General features: G+C 38.9%; 1 protein-coding gene across 1 annotated transcript in view; it reads right to left on the reverse strand.

Moving 5' to 3' along the window:
* plpp4 (phospholipid phosphatase 4) overlaps nucleotides 1-13,845 on the reverse strand; it is a 106,975-nt gene that overhangs the window by 1,699 nt on the left and 91,431 nt on the right. Inside the window, exon 6 of the mRNA XM_079634728.1 lies at nucleotides 6,441-6,611. Within this exon, the coding sequence (XP_079490854.1) occupies nucleotides 6,441-6,611 (171 nt within the window). The remainder of the gene's footprint in view (nucleotides 1-6,440; nucleotides 6,612-13,845) is intronic.

Below are 13,845 nucleotides of genomic sequence, written 5' to 3' on the forward strand. Positions count from 1 at the left end.
ATATATATATACCTATATATATTCACATAACTAGAAATATGCTTTTTAATGTTTACTTACTAATGAATTTATTACACATTACACATTGATTGATTTTACAGATCATTGTTTAATGTAAATTAAAATGCTTACAAATGTCATTAAACTTCAGTTCATATAATACCTAATGCACTTTTTTTTAGATTTACAAGAGTACAAATGCAAAAAGGTGTTTGGTGGCAATGAGTTATCTGGATGTTCAACAGAAAATTGAACAATATAAGAATGACTGGTTTATTTTATGTTTTAACTTTATGTTAGGTGCTATAACTTTATGTTATACTTTACTTGCGTAAAATGTACTTCATGTGTTCATATTCTATTACAAAGCAGTATGGGTAGGTTTAAGGGTTGGTTAATGGGTTAACAGTGTAAAATGGTTCAATTTGATTACTACTGTAGAATGGAACATGGTTAAAACTGTTTATATTACATGATTGATCAAAACAAACAAGTATTTGTTTGTTTTGTAATAAAAATGTTTTATTAGAAATTAAAAGAAGTTATTCATACTCAAGTGCAAATCAGGTTTATTGGCAAAATGTACAGTCTTTCAGCTGTTTGCAATGAACAAATCATACAAAAGTAATTGGAATAGCTCAACACAAAACATGTTTTAAGTGGTTTCCCCAAATTCAACTGAAAATGCAACTTTTAATAACTTCTGCAGTCTCAAAATTATTTAACCCCTTCTTGGCAAGCATATTTAGTACTTAGTAGAACGCCCTTTTGCTGTTATGACATGTACATGATGAAAAGGAGAATAAAACAATGATGACCACAGACTTTTGAGCAGCTGTCTTGTATAAGGAAAGATTGGGCAAAAATTCCTCTTGAAATTCCTCTGTGTTGCATTCATCAGCATTTGATCAACACATAATGTTACTCAGAAAACAGGTCACAGGTTTAATTCGTTTGAAGTACTTGTGCTAAATGTGACGCTTTTAGATGTAAGAAAGAAATCCCTATTATCTCTAGCCTTGGCTACTGTATATAGACCTCCAGGGCCCTATGCGGATTTCCTAAAAGTGTCACGGCAGATAGCAGAGAATTGGGTGGATCCAAATGCAGCAACATGATAGTCAGGGCAATCCAAATTGTCGTCGTCCATGCAAGAGTCGTAGTCCAAATAATCAGAATCGTAGTCATCCATCTCAGTGTCGAAAACCATTTAATCAATCAGATACAAATAAACAAAACAAGCAAGAACAAAAACGAGAACAGACTAGAAACAGACATTGGCGTTGACGTGTGACATACAATACAATGACTCCATGACATGAACTAACACAGACAGGGTATTTATACACAGAACTAACAGGATGATGAGAAACAGCTGAGTGTAATGAACAGATGATGAGTGCAGACAAAGGATTATGGGAATTGCAGTTCATGATGAGTGGGTGACGATATGGGGAAGAGACCTCTAGTGGACACCCAGGGAACCACACACAAGACACTGTGACAGAACCTCCCCTCTACGGAGCGGCTACCAGACGCTCCATGACAGAAAACAAGACAACACAAGAGTCCAAGAGGAAGGTGGAATGTGGAAGAACCGAGGGAGGGATGGGAAGGCCAGGACCATGAGGGAAACAGGAACACGAGGTGACGACTTAACAGTCAGCCAGGGCGAAGCAGACGACCCCTCGGGCGGCCACGGCGGAGACGACCAGGGCGAAGACGACCACTCGGGCGGCCACGGCGGAGACGACCACGGCGGAGACCTTCCCTCAGGTGGACAGGGCGGATCCGGCTGTGCAGGCGGCCGGGACGGGGCAGGTTCTTCGGGTGGCCATGGTCGGAGATGACCAGGGCGAAGACAACCACTCGGGCGACCACGGCACAGGAACAGCAACAGACACCACTGGCTCAGGAACAGCAACAGACACCACCGGCTCAGGAACAGCAACAGACACCACCGGCTCAGGAACTGCAACAGACACCACCGGCTCAGGAACAGCAACAGACACCACCGGCTCAGGAACAGCAACAGACACCACCGGCTCAGGAACAGCAACAGACACCACCGGCTCAGGAACCGCAACAGACACCACCGGCTCAGGAACAGCAACAGACACCACCGGCTCAGGAACAGCAACAGACACCACCGGCTCAGGAACAGCAACAGACACCACCGGCTCAGGAACCGCAACAGACACCACCGGCTCAGGAACAGCAACAGACACCACCGGCTCAGGATCGGCAGGCGTGACGTGAAGCTCAGGATCGGCAGGCGTGACGTGAAGCTCAGGATCGGCAGGCGTGACGTGAAGCTCAGGATCGGCAGGCTTGACGTGAAGCTCAGGATCGGCAGGCGTGACGTGAAGCTCAGGATCGGCAGGCGTGACGTGAAGCTCAGGATCGGCAGGCGTGACGTGAAGCTCAGGATCGGCAGGCGTACCAGTCCGGCACGATTGCGTCCGGTGGCGCCGGCAGGGCGAGCAGCTCGGGCGGGGCCGGCAGGGCGAGCAGCTCGGGCGGGGCCGGCAGGGCGAGCAGCTCGGGCGGGGCCGGCAGGGCGAGCAGCTCGGGCGGGGCCGGCAGGGCGAGCAGCTCGGGCGGGGCCGGCAGGGCGAGCAGCTCGGGCGGGGCCGGCAGAGCAGGATGCCTGGGCGGCGCGTCAGGGATGGCAGTCACCTCCGGGAAGGTCTCTGAGTTAGGAGCCACCGGACAAGTCCTTGAGCAGACCCTTCTCCTCCTCCTCCGTCTCCGGACCACCGGACTCGGGATCACCAGAACTGGGACCCCCGGACTCAGGACCACCGGAACTGGGACCACCGGATTCGGGACCACCGGAACTGGGACCACCGGACTCGGGACCACCGGAACTGGGACCACCGGAACAGGGACCACCGGAACTGGGACCACCGGAACTGGGACCACCGGAACTGGGACCACCGGAACTGGGACCACCGGACTCGGGACCACCGGACTCGGGACCACCGAAAGAGGGACCACAGGGACAGTCACGGAGGAAGTCTTCCTTCTCCTCCGTCGTCCCTTCTGGCGAGGTGCTGGTTCAGGACGGGACAGGACCTGCGGCGAAAGGTGTTCTGGGCTGCGCGTCACCGGATCGTGGTCGAAGGAAGACCGAACTAGAGACTGATTTCGGGACTCACCTCTAATACTTCCTCCTCTGCAAGCTCCACGGGTCCCCGAAAATCTGGCCAGACTCTTTCCTCTAAAGGACTCTCTGTCGTCGAACGAAAAGTCCTTAGGAAATCTGTCGTAGCAACGCATTGGGGAAAATCCTTTTCCACGAGAATACTGAAGCAAAAATTATCCTTAATTTTGTATCTATGTAAAACGCATTGCCACAGCATACAGACCTAGGCGAGACAGCTCGGATTCAGCGAATCCATACAGCCTTTATCAAAGAATTTGCTGATGTTTTATCTGAGTTAGTATTGCAGATAAAGTCCTAATTGTTGGTGATTTTAATATGTAGATAACGAAAAAGACACATTGGGATTGGTGTTTAGAGACATTTTGAACTCTATTGGAGTTAGACAACATGTGTCAGGACCCACTCATTGTAATAATCATACTTTAGATGTAATATTGTCACATGGAATAAATGTTGATGCCGTTGAAATTCTGCAGCAGAGCGATGACATCTAGTATCATTATCTAGTCTCGTGTATACTCCATTTAGCCAAGGTTGCAAAGCAGACTCCGTGTTACAAATATGTTATAATGATCACTTCTGCCACTAAAGATTGCTTTATTAATAATATTCCTGATCAGTTTCATCTCCTTAGCATCCCAGAAAGCTTAGAAGAACTCAATTTTGGGACAGAAACAGTTGACTCTCTCTTTTCCAGCAGTTTAGACACAGTTGCTCCTTTGCGCTTAAAAAATATTAAAGAAAATAGTCCAACGCCATGGTACAAAGAGCAGACTCGGGCCCTTAAGAGAGCAGCTAGAAAAATGGAGCGCAACTGGAAGAAAACAAAACTAGATGTTATTCGAATTTCGTGGAGAGAGAGCATGATTGCGTACAGAAAAGCCTTAAAAACGGCTAGATCTGCTTATTTTTCGACTCTCTTAGAAGAAAACAAACACAGCCCTAGCTATTTATTTGACACAGTGGATAACTTAACAAGAAATAAAGCTTCTACTTCTTAAGTTTCCAAAGAGCATAGCAGTAATGACTTTATGAACTTCTTTACTTACAAGATTGATAATCTTAGAGAGAAAATTATAACTATGCAATCATCTACTACAGTATCACATCAGGGAGTGAAGTGTCCCTGAGGAAAAATTCCATTCATTCGTTGCAATAGAAGAGGAAGAATTGTCCACAACTCGTTAAATCATCTAAATCAACAACATGTTAGATGTTACCCTAGATGTTAGATGTTATGTTAGACCCTATACCGACTAAGCTACTGAAAGAAATGCTTCCAGAGGTCATATATCATCTTCTTAATATCATTAATTCATCTTTGTCACTAGGATATGTACCGAAAACTTTTAAGCTGGCTATTATTAAACCTCTTATTAAAAAAATGCAACTTGATCCTAGAGAATTAGTCAATTACAGGCCAATCTCAAATCAACCCTTTTTGTCAAAGTTACTAGAAAAAGCAGTATCCTCACAACTATGTTCCTTTTTAGAAAGAAATGATATCTGCGAGGATTTCCAGTCCGGATTTAGACCGTACCATAGTACCGAGACAGCTCTCGTTAGAGTCACAAATGATTTACTCTTATCATCCGATCGTGGTTGTATTTCTCTATTAGTGTTACTTGATCTTAGTGCTGCATTGACCAACATTTTTTTTTAAATAGACTCAAAAATTATGTTGGCATTAGTGGAATTGCATTAGCATGGTTTAAATCATACTGATCTGTCCGTTATCAGTTTGTAGCAGTAAATTAAGAAATCACCAGTTCAGTGTAGAGTACCACAAGGCTCAGTACTAGGACCGTTGCTGTTCACTCTGTACATGCTACCCTTGGGAGATATCATTAGGAACCATGGCATTAGTTTTCACTTTTATAACGATGATACTCAGCTCTATATCTCTTCGCGGCCTGACGAAACTTGCCAATTCAAGAAATTAACGGAATGCATACCTGATATAAAAATTTGGATTACTAGTAATTTCCTTCGGTCAAACGTATTCTGGACTCGAGACGGAGGGGACGCGGATTCCAGTATTTGGTGGACTGGGAGCATTATGGTCGGGAGGAGAGAAGTTGGGATCCTGCAAGTGATCACTCTCTTATCGAAGATTACAATCGACAGGTTGTTCCTGTTGAGTTGTGCAAAGCTTCTCAGCTGATGAGATAATCAGCACACCTGAAGCTCGTCAGTACTGCCTTTAAATGTGGTGTGTTTGCTCTTGTCTTGGCAAATCGTTTTGGTGCTCATGCCTGCTGATTCAGGAATTCTGAAAACCAATGGACCATGTTGTGTTCTTTTTTTCTGCATCGGTTATACATCCCTTTCCATCATATTATGTCATGCTTTCTTTGGTGATTCAGACTATTCATTGGATACATCATGTGGCTTCACATCTTGTCTGAGGCTGATATTGATGGTGACAGTATGGCTGTGCGCCAGGGTGATTCTGGATGACACAGACATGATTAATGACTGAATGGGTAAAACATCTAGAAGCAGGCCAGTGAGCTGTAAAGCTGATGTCAAAGCTTGCAAACAATTGCTGATGCTTTATCTCTATCTCCAAGAAGAAGTAACTTCAACAAACCATGCATACTCAGTGTTATGTTCTGCAAGTATTGAAGACAGTTCGATCTGTATTAATCCCTGGAATAAAGTTAATTAGCTTGATTATAATGTTTAATGAAATAACTATTTGAATGGTAGATCGAGTAAAGATGTCAATAATGTCATAAATGCAAGACAGAATAAACATTTTGGTTTAACTTTATATCGAATATATATTATATAAGTCTCAGAGTATTAGTAGACTGTTAGATTAATGGGTGATAGGGTTCGGGTTTGTAGAATAAGATGACATTTTTCAAAGTTACTTATTGTCAGTAGAATGTCTGTTGAGGACCATAAAAATAAAGTGTTAGCAGATATTAAGTAGACAAGCTACTAATACTATAATAAGATTTAATTGACATGTAGGTGCAACGTTACTTAGTAGAATATCTAAAGTGGACCATTAAAATAGTGTTACCAAGATTACATATGTTATTACACTTGAGAAACAATGTTTTAAAAGTACATTTATATAGTGACATATTTCAGTAATCTATATGATCTAACTAATGTTTTTAAATGAATGGTCCAAGTCACTGTGCTGCTAAACAAACCATTTCTGTAGTGTAAATGTAGTGGCTCCGACTGCCTGATGTGCACATGCATGTATTAAGCAGTTGTGTGCTTTTGTAGGACACTGCTGCAAACCTCTGACCTTGCCAGTGGTGCTTGTAATCGCAGGTGCGGGACAGCGCGATCATCATGGCACTGTAGAGGGGCAGGACCATGGCACAGAGACGCCAGCTGCGCCCGCGTCCAGCATCAGTGAAGCACTGCAACTTGCCCGCCAAGTAAAAGGAGGTAAAGCCCAGGCCAGAGAAAGCAACTAAGACAAAAGGTGAGAGAAATAAAATATAGAGTAAAAGTAAATGCAAAGTTTCTGTAAGAAACCATATACAGTAGGACATGACTGAAGTGAACTTATTAATATCAAAACTGTCTGCTAGACAGCAGTGATATTAAAAAGATAGCAAATGCTGTCTAATCCTAATATAGAAATAACCCCAGTAATCTGACATGTGTCCGCTCTAAAGTTTCAAAAGAGATCTCAACAATGTCTTAAAATGTGCTCAGATTTGCAAAATACCAAGCTCTGAAATCAGATGTCAGATATCTAAGTATGAAATCAAATATGTCTCCTCAATTCTTTGCAAACCAAATTATCAGAGCTATGGCACATTTATTTTATAACACTATGCTTTGTCAATGGTCTCATTTATTTCAAGCGAATTTTATGAGTGAAAACTGATTATAATCATTTAGTAGACATTAGACATTTAGATATAAATACATTGTTGTATAGCACAGAACAGATCTTGTATTTCTCCGAATTCCATGGAAAAACATAAATAAAAATGGGATTTGCTACTACTATCCTGCTCTCTGCAAACCTGTTGCCCTGGCAACCTGAGTTAGCATTAAAGAATCAAGATAGATTTCTTGCTGTTGCATTTTTAAACTCTGTATTACATTAACAATGTATTTTATTGAGATACTACAACTTCTACTTACTATAAATGCGATTGAATAGAGATTTTGACTCCAGCACAGTTGCATTAAAAAGCATAAACTGATATGATGTGAAAACAAATAATTAAGCATCCAAGCTGCTAATTTAAAATTTGCACATTGGATTTTTCAAAGTGATTACAATCGTAGGACACACAATGTCGGTTTTCCTAACCATGGGTTCGTGTTTTCACTGACAGTGATTGCAGCGATACAGGTTGCCAAATCACGGTGGGTACTAGGTGTTCCTGCTCAGCTAGAGACTGACTGTGTGCCCTCCCGCTGGTGCATTGCTTCTCATTTGCATGAAGTCTACCTTGGTTGCATTACCCTTCTTCAATTACTAATGCTGCCTCAAATTGTAAAACCCTCATTGACAATGAAAGACTAAAAATGTCAATGCTAAATCAAATTAAATATTTTTTTAAAGTACAATGTTTAAAGTTATGCAATAAATTACTCTGACCTCACAAAAAAATGTGGGTTTCATTCATAAACTTGTGTGCGAAATCTGCCTACAATTTAATTTCATACAAAAATCTATTTAGGAAAAAAAAGGAAGGAACAACAAACTACACATTCGGTATGCAAAAATCACATCTGGGTGCCTATATCATCACATTTTATACATAAATATTTCATCTTAATTATATTTCATCATATACACAGAAAGAGAGCGTCATATGTAACTAAATGTTGTAAAGGAAAGGTTGTGCTGTGCATGTTTTATGCAGATGTCTATCCTTGGGCGAGCAGTCGGAGAGTGGAAAGAACACACTCCTCTTTGCGGAGTATGGCGAGGAGGAGACAGGTAAATATCATTTCCCGAGCAATAGCTTACAGGAGATCAGTGGAGTATCACATAAGGACATTCATAAGGAGATGGCTGGAGTTTCACAAGGGAACTTCACAGGTAAGTAGTCCGTAATCCGCACTGGAGACCAGACAAACAAAGAGTGACTGTGAGGTGTGTGTGTGTGTTTTACAGGTCCTGATTGGTGTGCTGATGAGGGACAGGTTCAGGGGATCAGTATTCGGCTGAGAGTGTGAGACAGAGGAGCCTGGAGTCCGCGACACACGTGTTTTCTATTAGGTTTTTGTGAGAACTTCTCCTGTGCATACACATACAATAATCAGGGTTCAAGAAGGCCTAAATAATAGCACAATAGTATTACTATGACATAAGTACATAGTAAAGACATCTTATTTTCTGTTCAAACTATTGGCCTTATTAAAGCACCTATTGGTGCAACAACTCTTCACTCAAATGGTGTAATCCTACTTCGGTTGCGCACACTTATTTCCCATTTAATAGGAAATGCAACCATCCCACCACATGTAATGCATTACAATCAAAATTGTAACCCTGAATAATTATTTACTTTGTAGCCTTGGGCAACTCATAATGTCCTTGCCAGTGATGCAGGCTTCATGATGTGAATTAGTGATTATGGGGCGGGATGGGGTCTCTTTGCATAAAGAAATAAATATCTAATTTTATTACCATCTTTTATTACCATTACTTAAGAATATTTTAAATGACACATCTTAAACCATATTGCCATAGAGAATTTTTTTAAGAGTAATGACTATATAATATTCATCTTAAAGACAATAAACAAATCGTATATGAAAAAGATGAAGTAGAAGCAAAGCGAACTTATCTGAGAGAACAGTCGTAAAAAGTTTCACCTCACACAATTAGATTTGGGTTGTAATAAATCGAAGACAGGCACTGGATGTATTTTGACTGATATAACTTTGAGAGCAACTTAGGTTTCCCTTATGGCAAGAAGTAAGGAGTTTTGAATCTGTGCGATTATGTAACAAAAGCACTCTTTGCATTTCACATTCATTTATGCTAAAACAACTTTGATTTTGTAGCAGATCATATATATATAAAGCAAAAGTGGTGTCTGAAAATAAAGCCATTGATGGCACAGTTATGTTCTGGTTTGGCTTAGTTTTGTGCTCCCCGTTCCTGTGTTAATTTTCTGTCTTCTTTAGTTGACCTAATTTCCTGTGTGCCTTTAGTTACCATAGCAGCCAATTGTGTCCACCTGCCCATTGTTAACACTCGTTTAGTCCTGTGTATATATACCCCCTTTTTAATTCAGTCTCTGGTCGGTTCTTGTTGACAGCATGTGTGGTTTTTTGTTCTTCTGTATATATGATCTCCTGAGTATTTTGGTTTATTAAATTATTAAAAGACTAATTCTTGGCATTTTATATTCTCTTTCGTTTGATTCACACGCCATTACAACTGACAAGTTCAATTTAAATGCCTCAGTTAAACATAAAATGTACGTCTATTGTTTTTTTGTTTTTTTTGTTTTTTATGATTGCAAATATAGGCCAAACTGCGTCAAGTCAAGTCGCCTTTATTTATATAGCAATTTTTACAGATTGTTTCAAAGCAGCTTTACAGTGAACAGGAAAATAGTGCAACAAGAAACATGGCTGTACAACAGATCTATAAGAAAACATGTCATTGTCCAGTTCAGTGTTGATTCATTGCCATTGTAAAAAATTATTAGTTATTAATTTAGTTAATTTATATATACAGCCGCATTGGAGAAAGCAGTGCCAGCTCAGTTCAGTTCTTATACAATGGTGTCAATGCAGGCAGATCTTATATTAGATATATATTAGATAATAATATGTGTCACTGACTAAGAACACCAGAAGCGACAGTGGCAAGGAACCCAAACTCCATCAGGAGATAAAATAAAACTTGTCAGAAACCAGGCTCAGTCGCTCAGTTCTCCTCTGGCCAACAAACGAACAGTGCATGATTATGATTCAGACAGAATTATGGTCAGATTGGGAATCGGATCATTCAAAATATATAATCCAGTTCCATCTGGTTGAAGATCGCATCAGTTGTATTGCTTCTTCTGGGCCCCGTTGCACAAAGCCCTTTAGCTAAAAAAACCCTTAGTTACAATTATATATATAAAAAAACTGTATCTTTTTTTTTTTTTTTTTGTGCAACAACTGCTGGTCGTTAGGAATAGTAACTATCCTACATCCAGATAACTCTTTTATCTCAAAGATGGAAGAAAATTTTATTCTGCATACATTTTTAGTATTCAAAGTACGTGCCAGCACATAATAGAGTTGGGTAAAAAAAAAAACAGAAAACAGCGGCTGTACATTACATTAGGGTAGACTCCTGTTACTATAGAGTGTAAATTAAACTGGGCAACTGAACCACGGAAGACCACTGGAAGATCGACACTCTTTTGTTGCACACAAAGGAAACGCATTAGCACCAGATTAATCATTCGGCTTCATCAAAAGATCCAATACAAAAAAGGTGCGAAGAAAGAGAAAGAGCTTGCTTTCAGGAGAGATGAAGCTTGAAGAAAATGCAGACGTAATTGCACTACTGGTGGTCACTGATCTGTCCACTCGCTGCTGGTTTTATATATATATATACAGTATATATATACTATTCTCAAGCCTCAAAGTCCAGGGCTTTGCTGATAAATGCTTTATCAAAAGTGATGCATCTCTAAGAAGCAAAGTGAGTGTTTGGCCAGATGGGACCCATTACCAAGCACTAAGCCTCCTGGCAAGACTACAAGTTTGGTAATTAAGTTATAAGTGGAAATGACAGCCTTTTTCTTTTATTGGATTTTTTGTTATAATTGAAGATGCAGTTGCCTGCAGATGCTTATTATACTGAATAAAATATTAAACTCACTATAAAAAAAGAAAACCACAGAACAAAAACATTTGTAACACTTTATAATAAGGGTACATGCATAATCATGTATTAACACTTGAATTAATACTTTAACATGAACTAATGATTAGTGAACACATTAACTCATCAAGAATGATATATGACTATGATTTATGTTGTTTGATAGTAATGAACTGTAAGTCGTACCTATGTTCTGTAATGTATATGTTTCCTGTTTGGGTATTTATTTTGGGAACAAATCATTTTTATTTTTAGGTTTTACAATATATATTTTTTAGCTTGTAGGGTGACTTTGAAGTTTAAAATAATCTTGTAAAACAGTATCATATTATTGGTAAGTTATTAATGTATTTAGTATTTTCTACATTTGATAACAAGGATCCATGTAAATAATGGTGAACTAATGTGCCATCCAATATACAGTATTTTATAATGAAACCGCAGATGGCAAATTTTTACATTATGAAAGAATTAAATTATTCACATTTAATTCAAAGTCAGAGTACTTCTTGTTTATTCTTAAAGAGACTGTTTAGTTTAGTTTTCCCCTAAATGTGAATTAATGCATTAATTATCATGTACAGTAGTTATGGTTGTCATTATTCACGCATGAAATATGACAGGTTAGATCTTTATTCGTTCTTGATTAGTTATGCCTTAACTAATCATTAGTTCAGGTTAAAGTATTAATTCAGGTATTAATACATTATTAGTAAGATGGCTTTTCTTGTTTAAACGTAAAATACAGAAATTGGTATAATATAAACATTTTAAAATGTAATATTAGTTGACACTCTCAAAAGATCAATCCCCTTTTTCATCCAACTAAGCATCATTCTCAAGTTACAACCCAAAATGTAGGCCTACAGCGCTCATTAACAAAAACTACCCATGTGGGGGAAAAATCTCATAATCTTCATGCAAAAAAATAAATAAAGTAATTAATTCAGAGTTTGTTTAGATGAGATTCTTGTTGTCAGTGGGCAGCTGTTCTTGCCAGTCACCAAAGCAAACGTGTTAATTACAATATCTTGGTTCTCCCATCAGATTTAAATAGTTTTAACGTTTCACTGATATACACACAATTACTGTTCTTCATACATATTAATGCAGCAATATGTGAATTCCTGCAAGAATAAACAGGAAACTAATGAGATAGTCGGATCATCAAAAAGCAGTTGGATTTTTCTTGCAGGCTCAAAATGAAGGTTACCGAAGAACTTTTGGAGAAGAAAAGGAAATTAAGAGAATATCTTGGCTGCAAATAAACATTGGAAACCTAATTTCTTCGCCTCAACATAATCAAATTATTCTCACTCTTGGAAGTGAAATTAGAGCTTGAAGGCAAAATTGGATCTTTTTAATCCAAAGACTGCTTTTTTTTTTGGCTATATTTTACATATAGGGCCAGCAAACATTTATATTTATGGATTAGAATATGTTTTGTGGACGTTAATTTGGTAACACTTTATTTTGATGGTCCCCTTTAGACATTCTGTTGACTATACGTAACTTTGCAACTACATGTCAACTTATTCTACTAACCCCTTATTCTACTAACCCTAACAGTTTACTAATACAGAAAAATGTAGGTGCTACATTACTTATAGTCAACAGAATGTCTAAAGGGGACCATCAAAATAAAGTGTAGCGGCTAATTTATCATTAGACACAAACCTTAATGTTTAACATATACAGTACCAAATTACTTTAATTTTGTAAAGTGATCTTACAGTAGCTGAAAAGCACTAGAAAATAATGTTTAAATCCTCTGTATGCAACACAATACAGTATACTTTCAATATCAAGTGCAAGTTTTTTGGGCAATTGCTAAAATGGCAAAAATTGCTAAAATGCTAAATTTTTTCACCCCTGATACCGTTAATTAAGATATCTTGGTTCTCCCATCAGATTTAAACAGTTATGACATAGCATGGATATCCACAAATAAAAAATTAGGCAAATGCAATTAATGGTCTTCATACATATTCAATAATATGTGAATCCCTGGGAATAAATTTGAGTATTTTGCAGCGTTCAGCTTTCCTTTACTTTGACCAGTCCCTCATTCCCTATTCCTCACAGCGTGATGCTACACCTCTGTGCTTCACAGCAGGGATTGTGCTGTATGAGCAGTGCCTTATTTCCTCCAGAAACGATGCTTCGAATTGAGGTTATATCTTGTTTCTGACAGTGCGAGAGTCATTTAGAGCCATTTTTGTGTGCAAATGTCTTAAGAGAGACCTCGGTCTGGCCACTCAGACATAAAGCCCAGCTCGGTAAAGTGATGGTTGCACTTCCGCAAAATTTTGTCATTAGTGGGGACATGAAAGCAGTACCCATAGGATGATTTTTGCATTTATGATAAACTTTTGAACACAAATTAATTTAATCTAAAGCCTTTCTTTATAGATATGGTATAGCCAACTCACTCGTAAATAATTTTTTAATGTCAGTTACAATTTTTTTGTTATGTAAACTAACAAATTACAATAGCTTTCTGTACTTCATGATGGAATATATAAACAAGCATGTCTACATTCATGAAAAAAACAAAAAACATTACTCAGGTATTGACAGGTTTTTAGTCTATATGGACTCAATGAATAATAAAATAAAGGTAACAAATGACGACAAAGCATTGTCACATCCATAAGGCAGACAGGGTTAAAGTGTAAGAAAACAGGTTTATTGAAAGAACAGAGTGAGCAATGCTGGTAGAGATGATCGATGACAGGAATGCTGATAATGGTGAACACTTAGCTGAACAGGAATATAGCCTTTGCAGATGATGACGATGACACTCAAGACGATGATGAACGGAGACAACAGGACTTCA

This window comes from Phoxinus phoxinus, assembly GCF_949152265.1.
Source record: "Phoxinus phoxinus genome assembly, chromosome: 14".
NCBI lineage: Eukaryota > Metazoa > Chordata > Actinopteri > Cypriniformes > Leuciscidae > Phoxinus > Phoxinus phoxinus.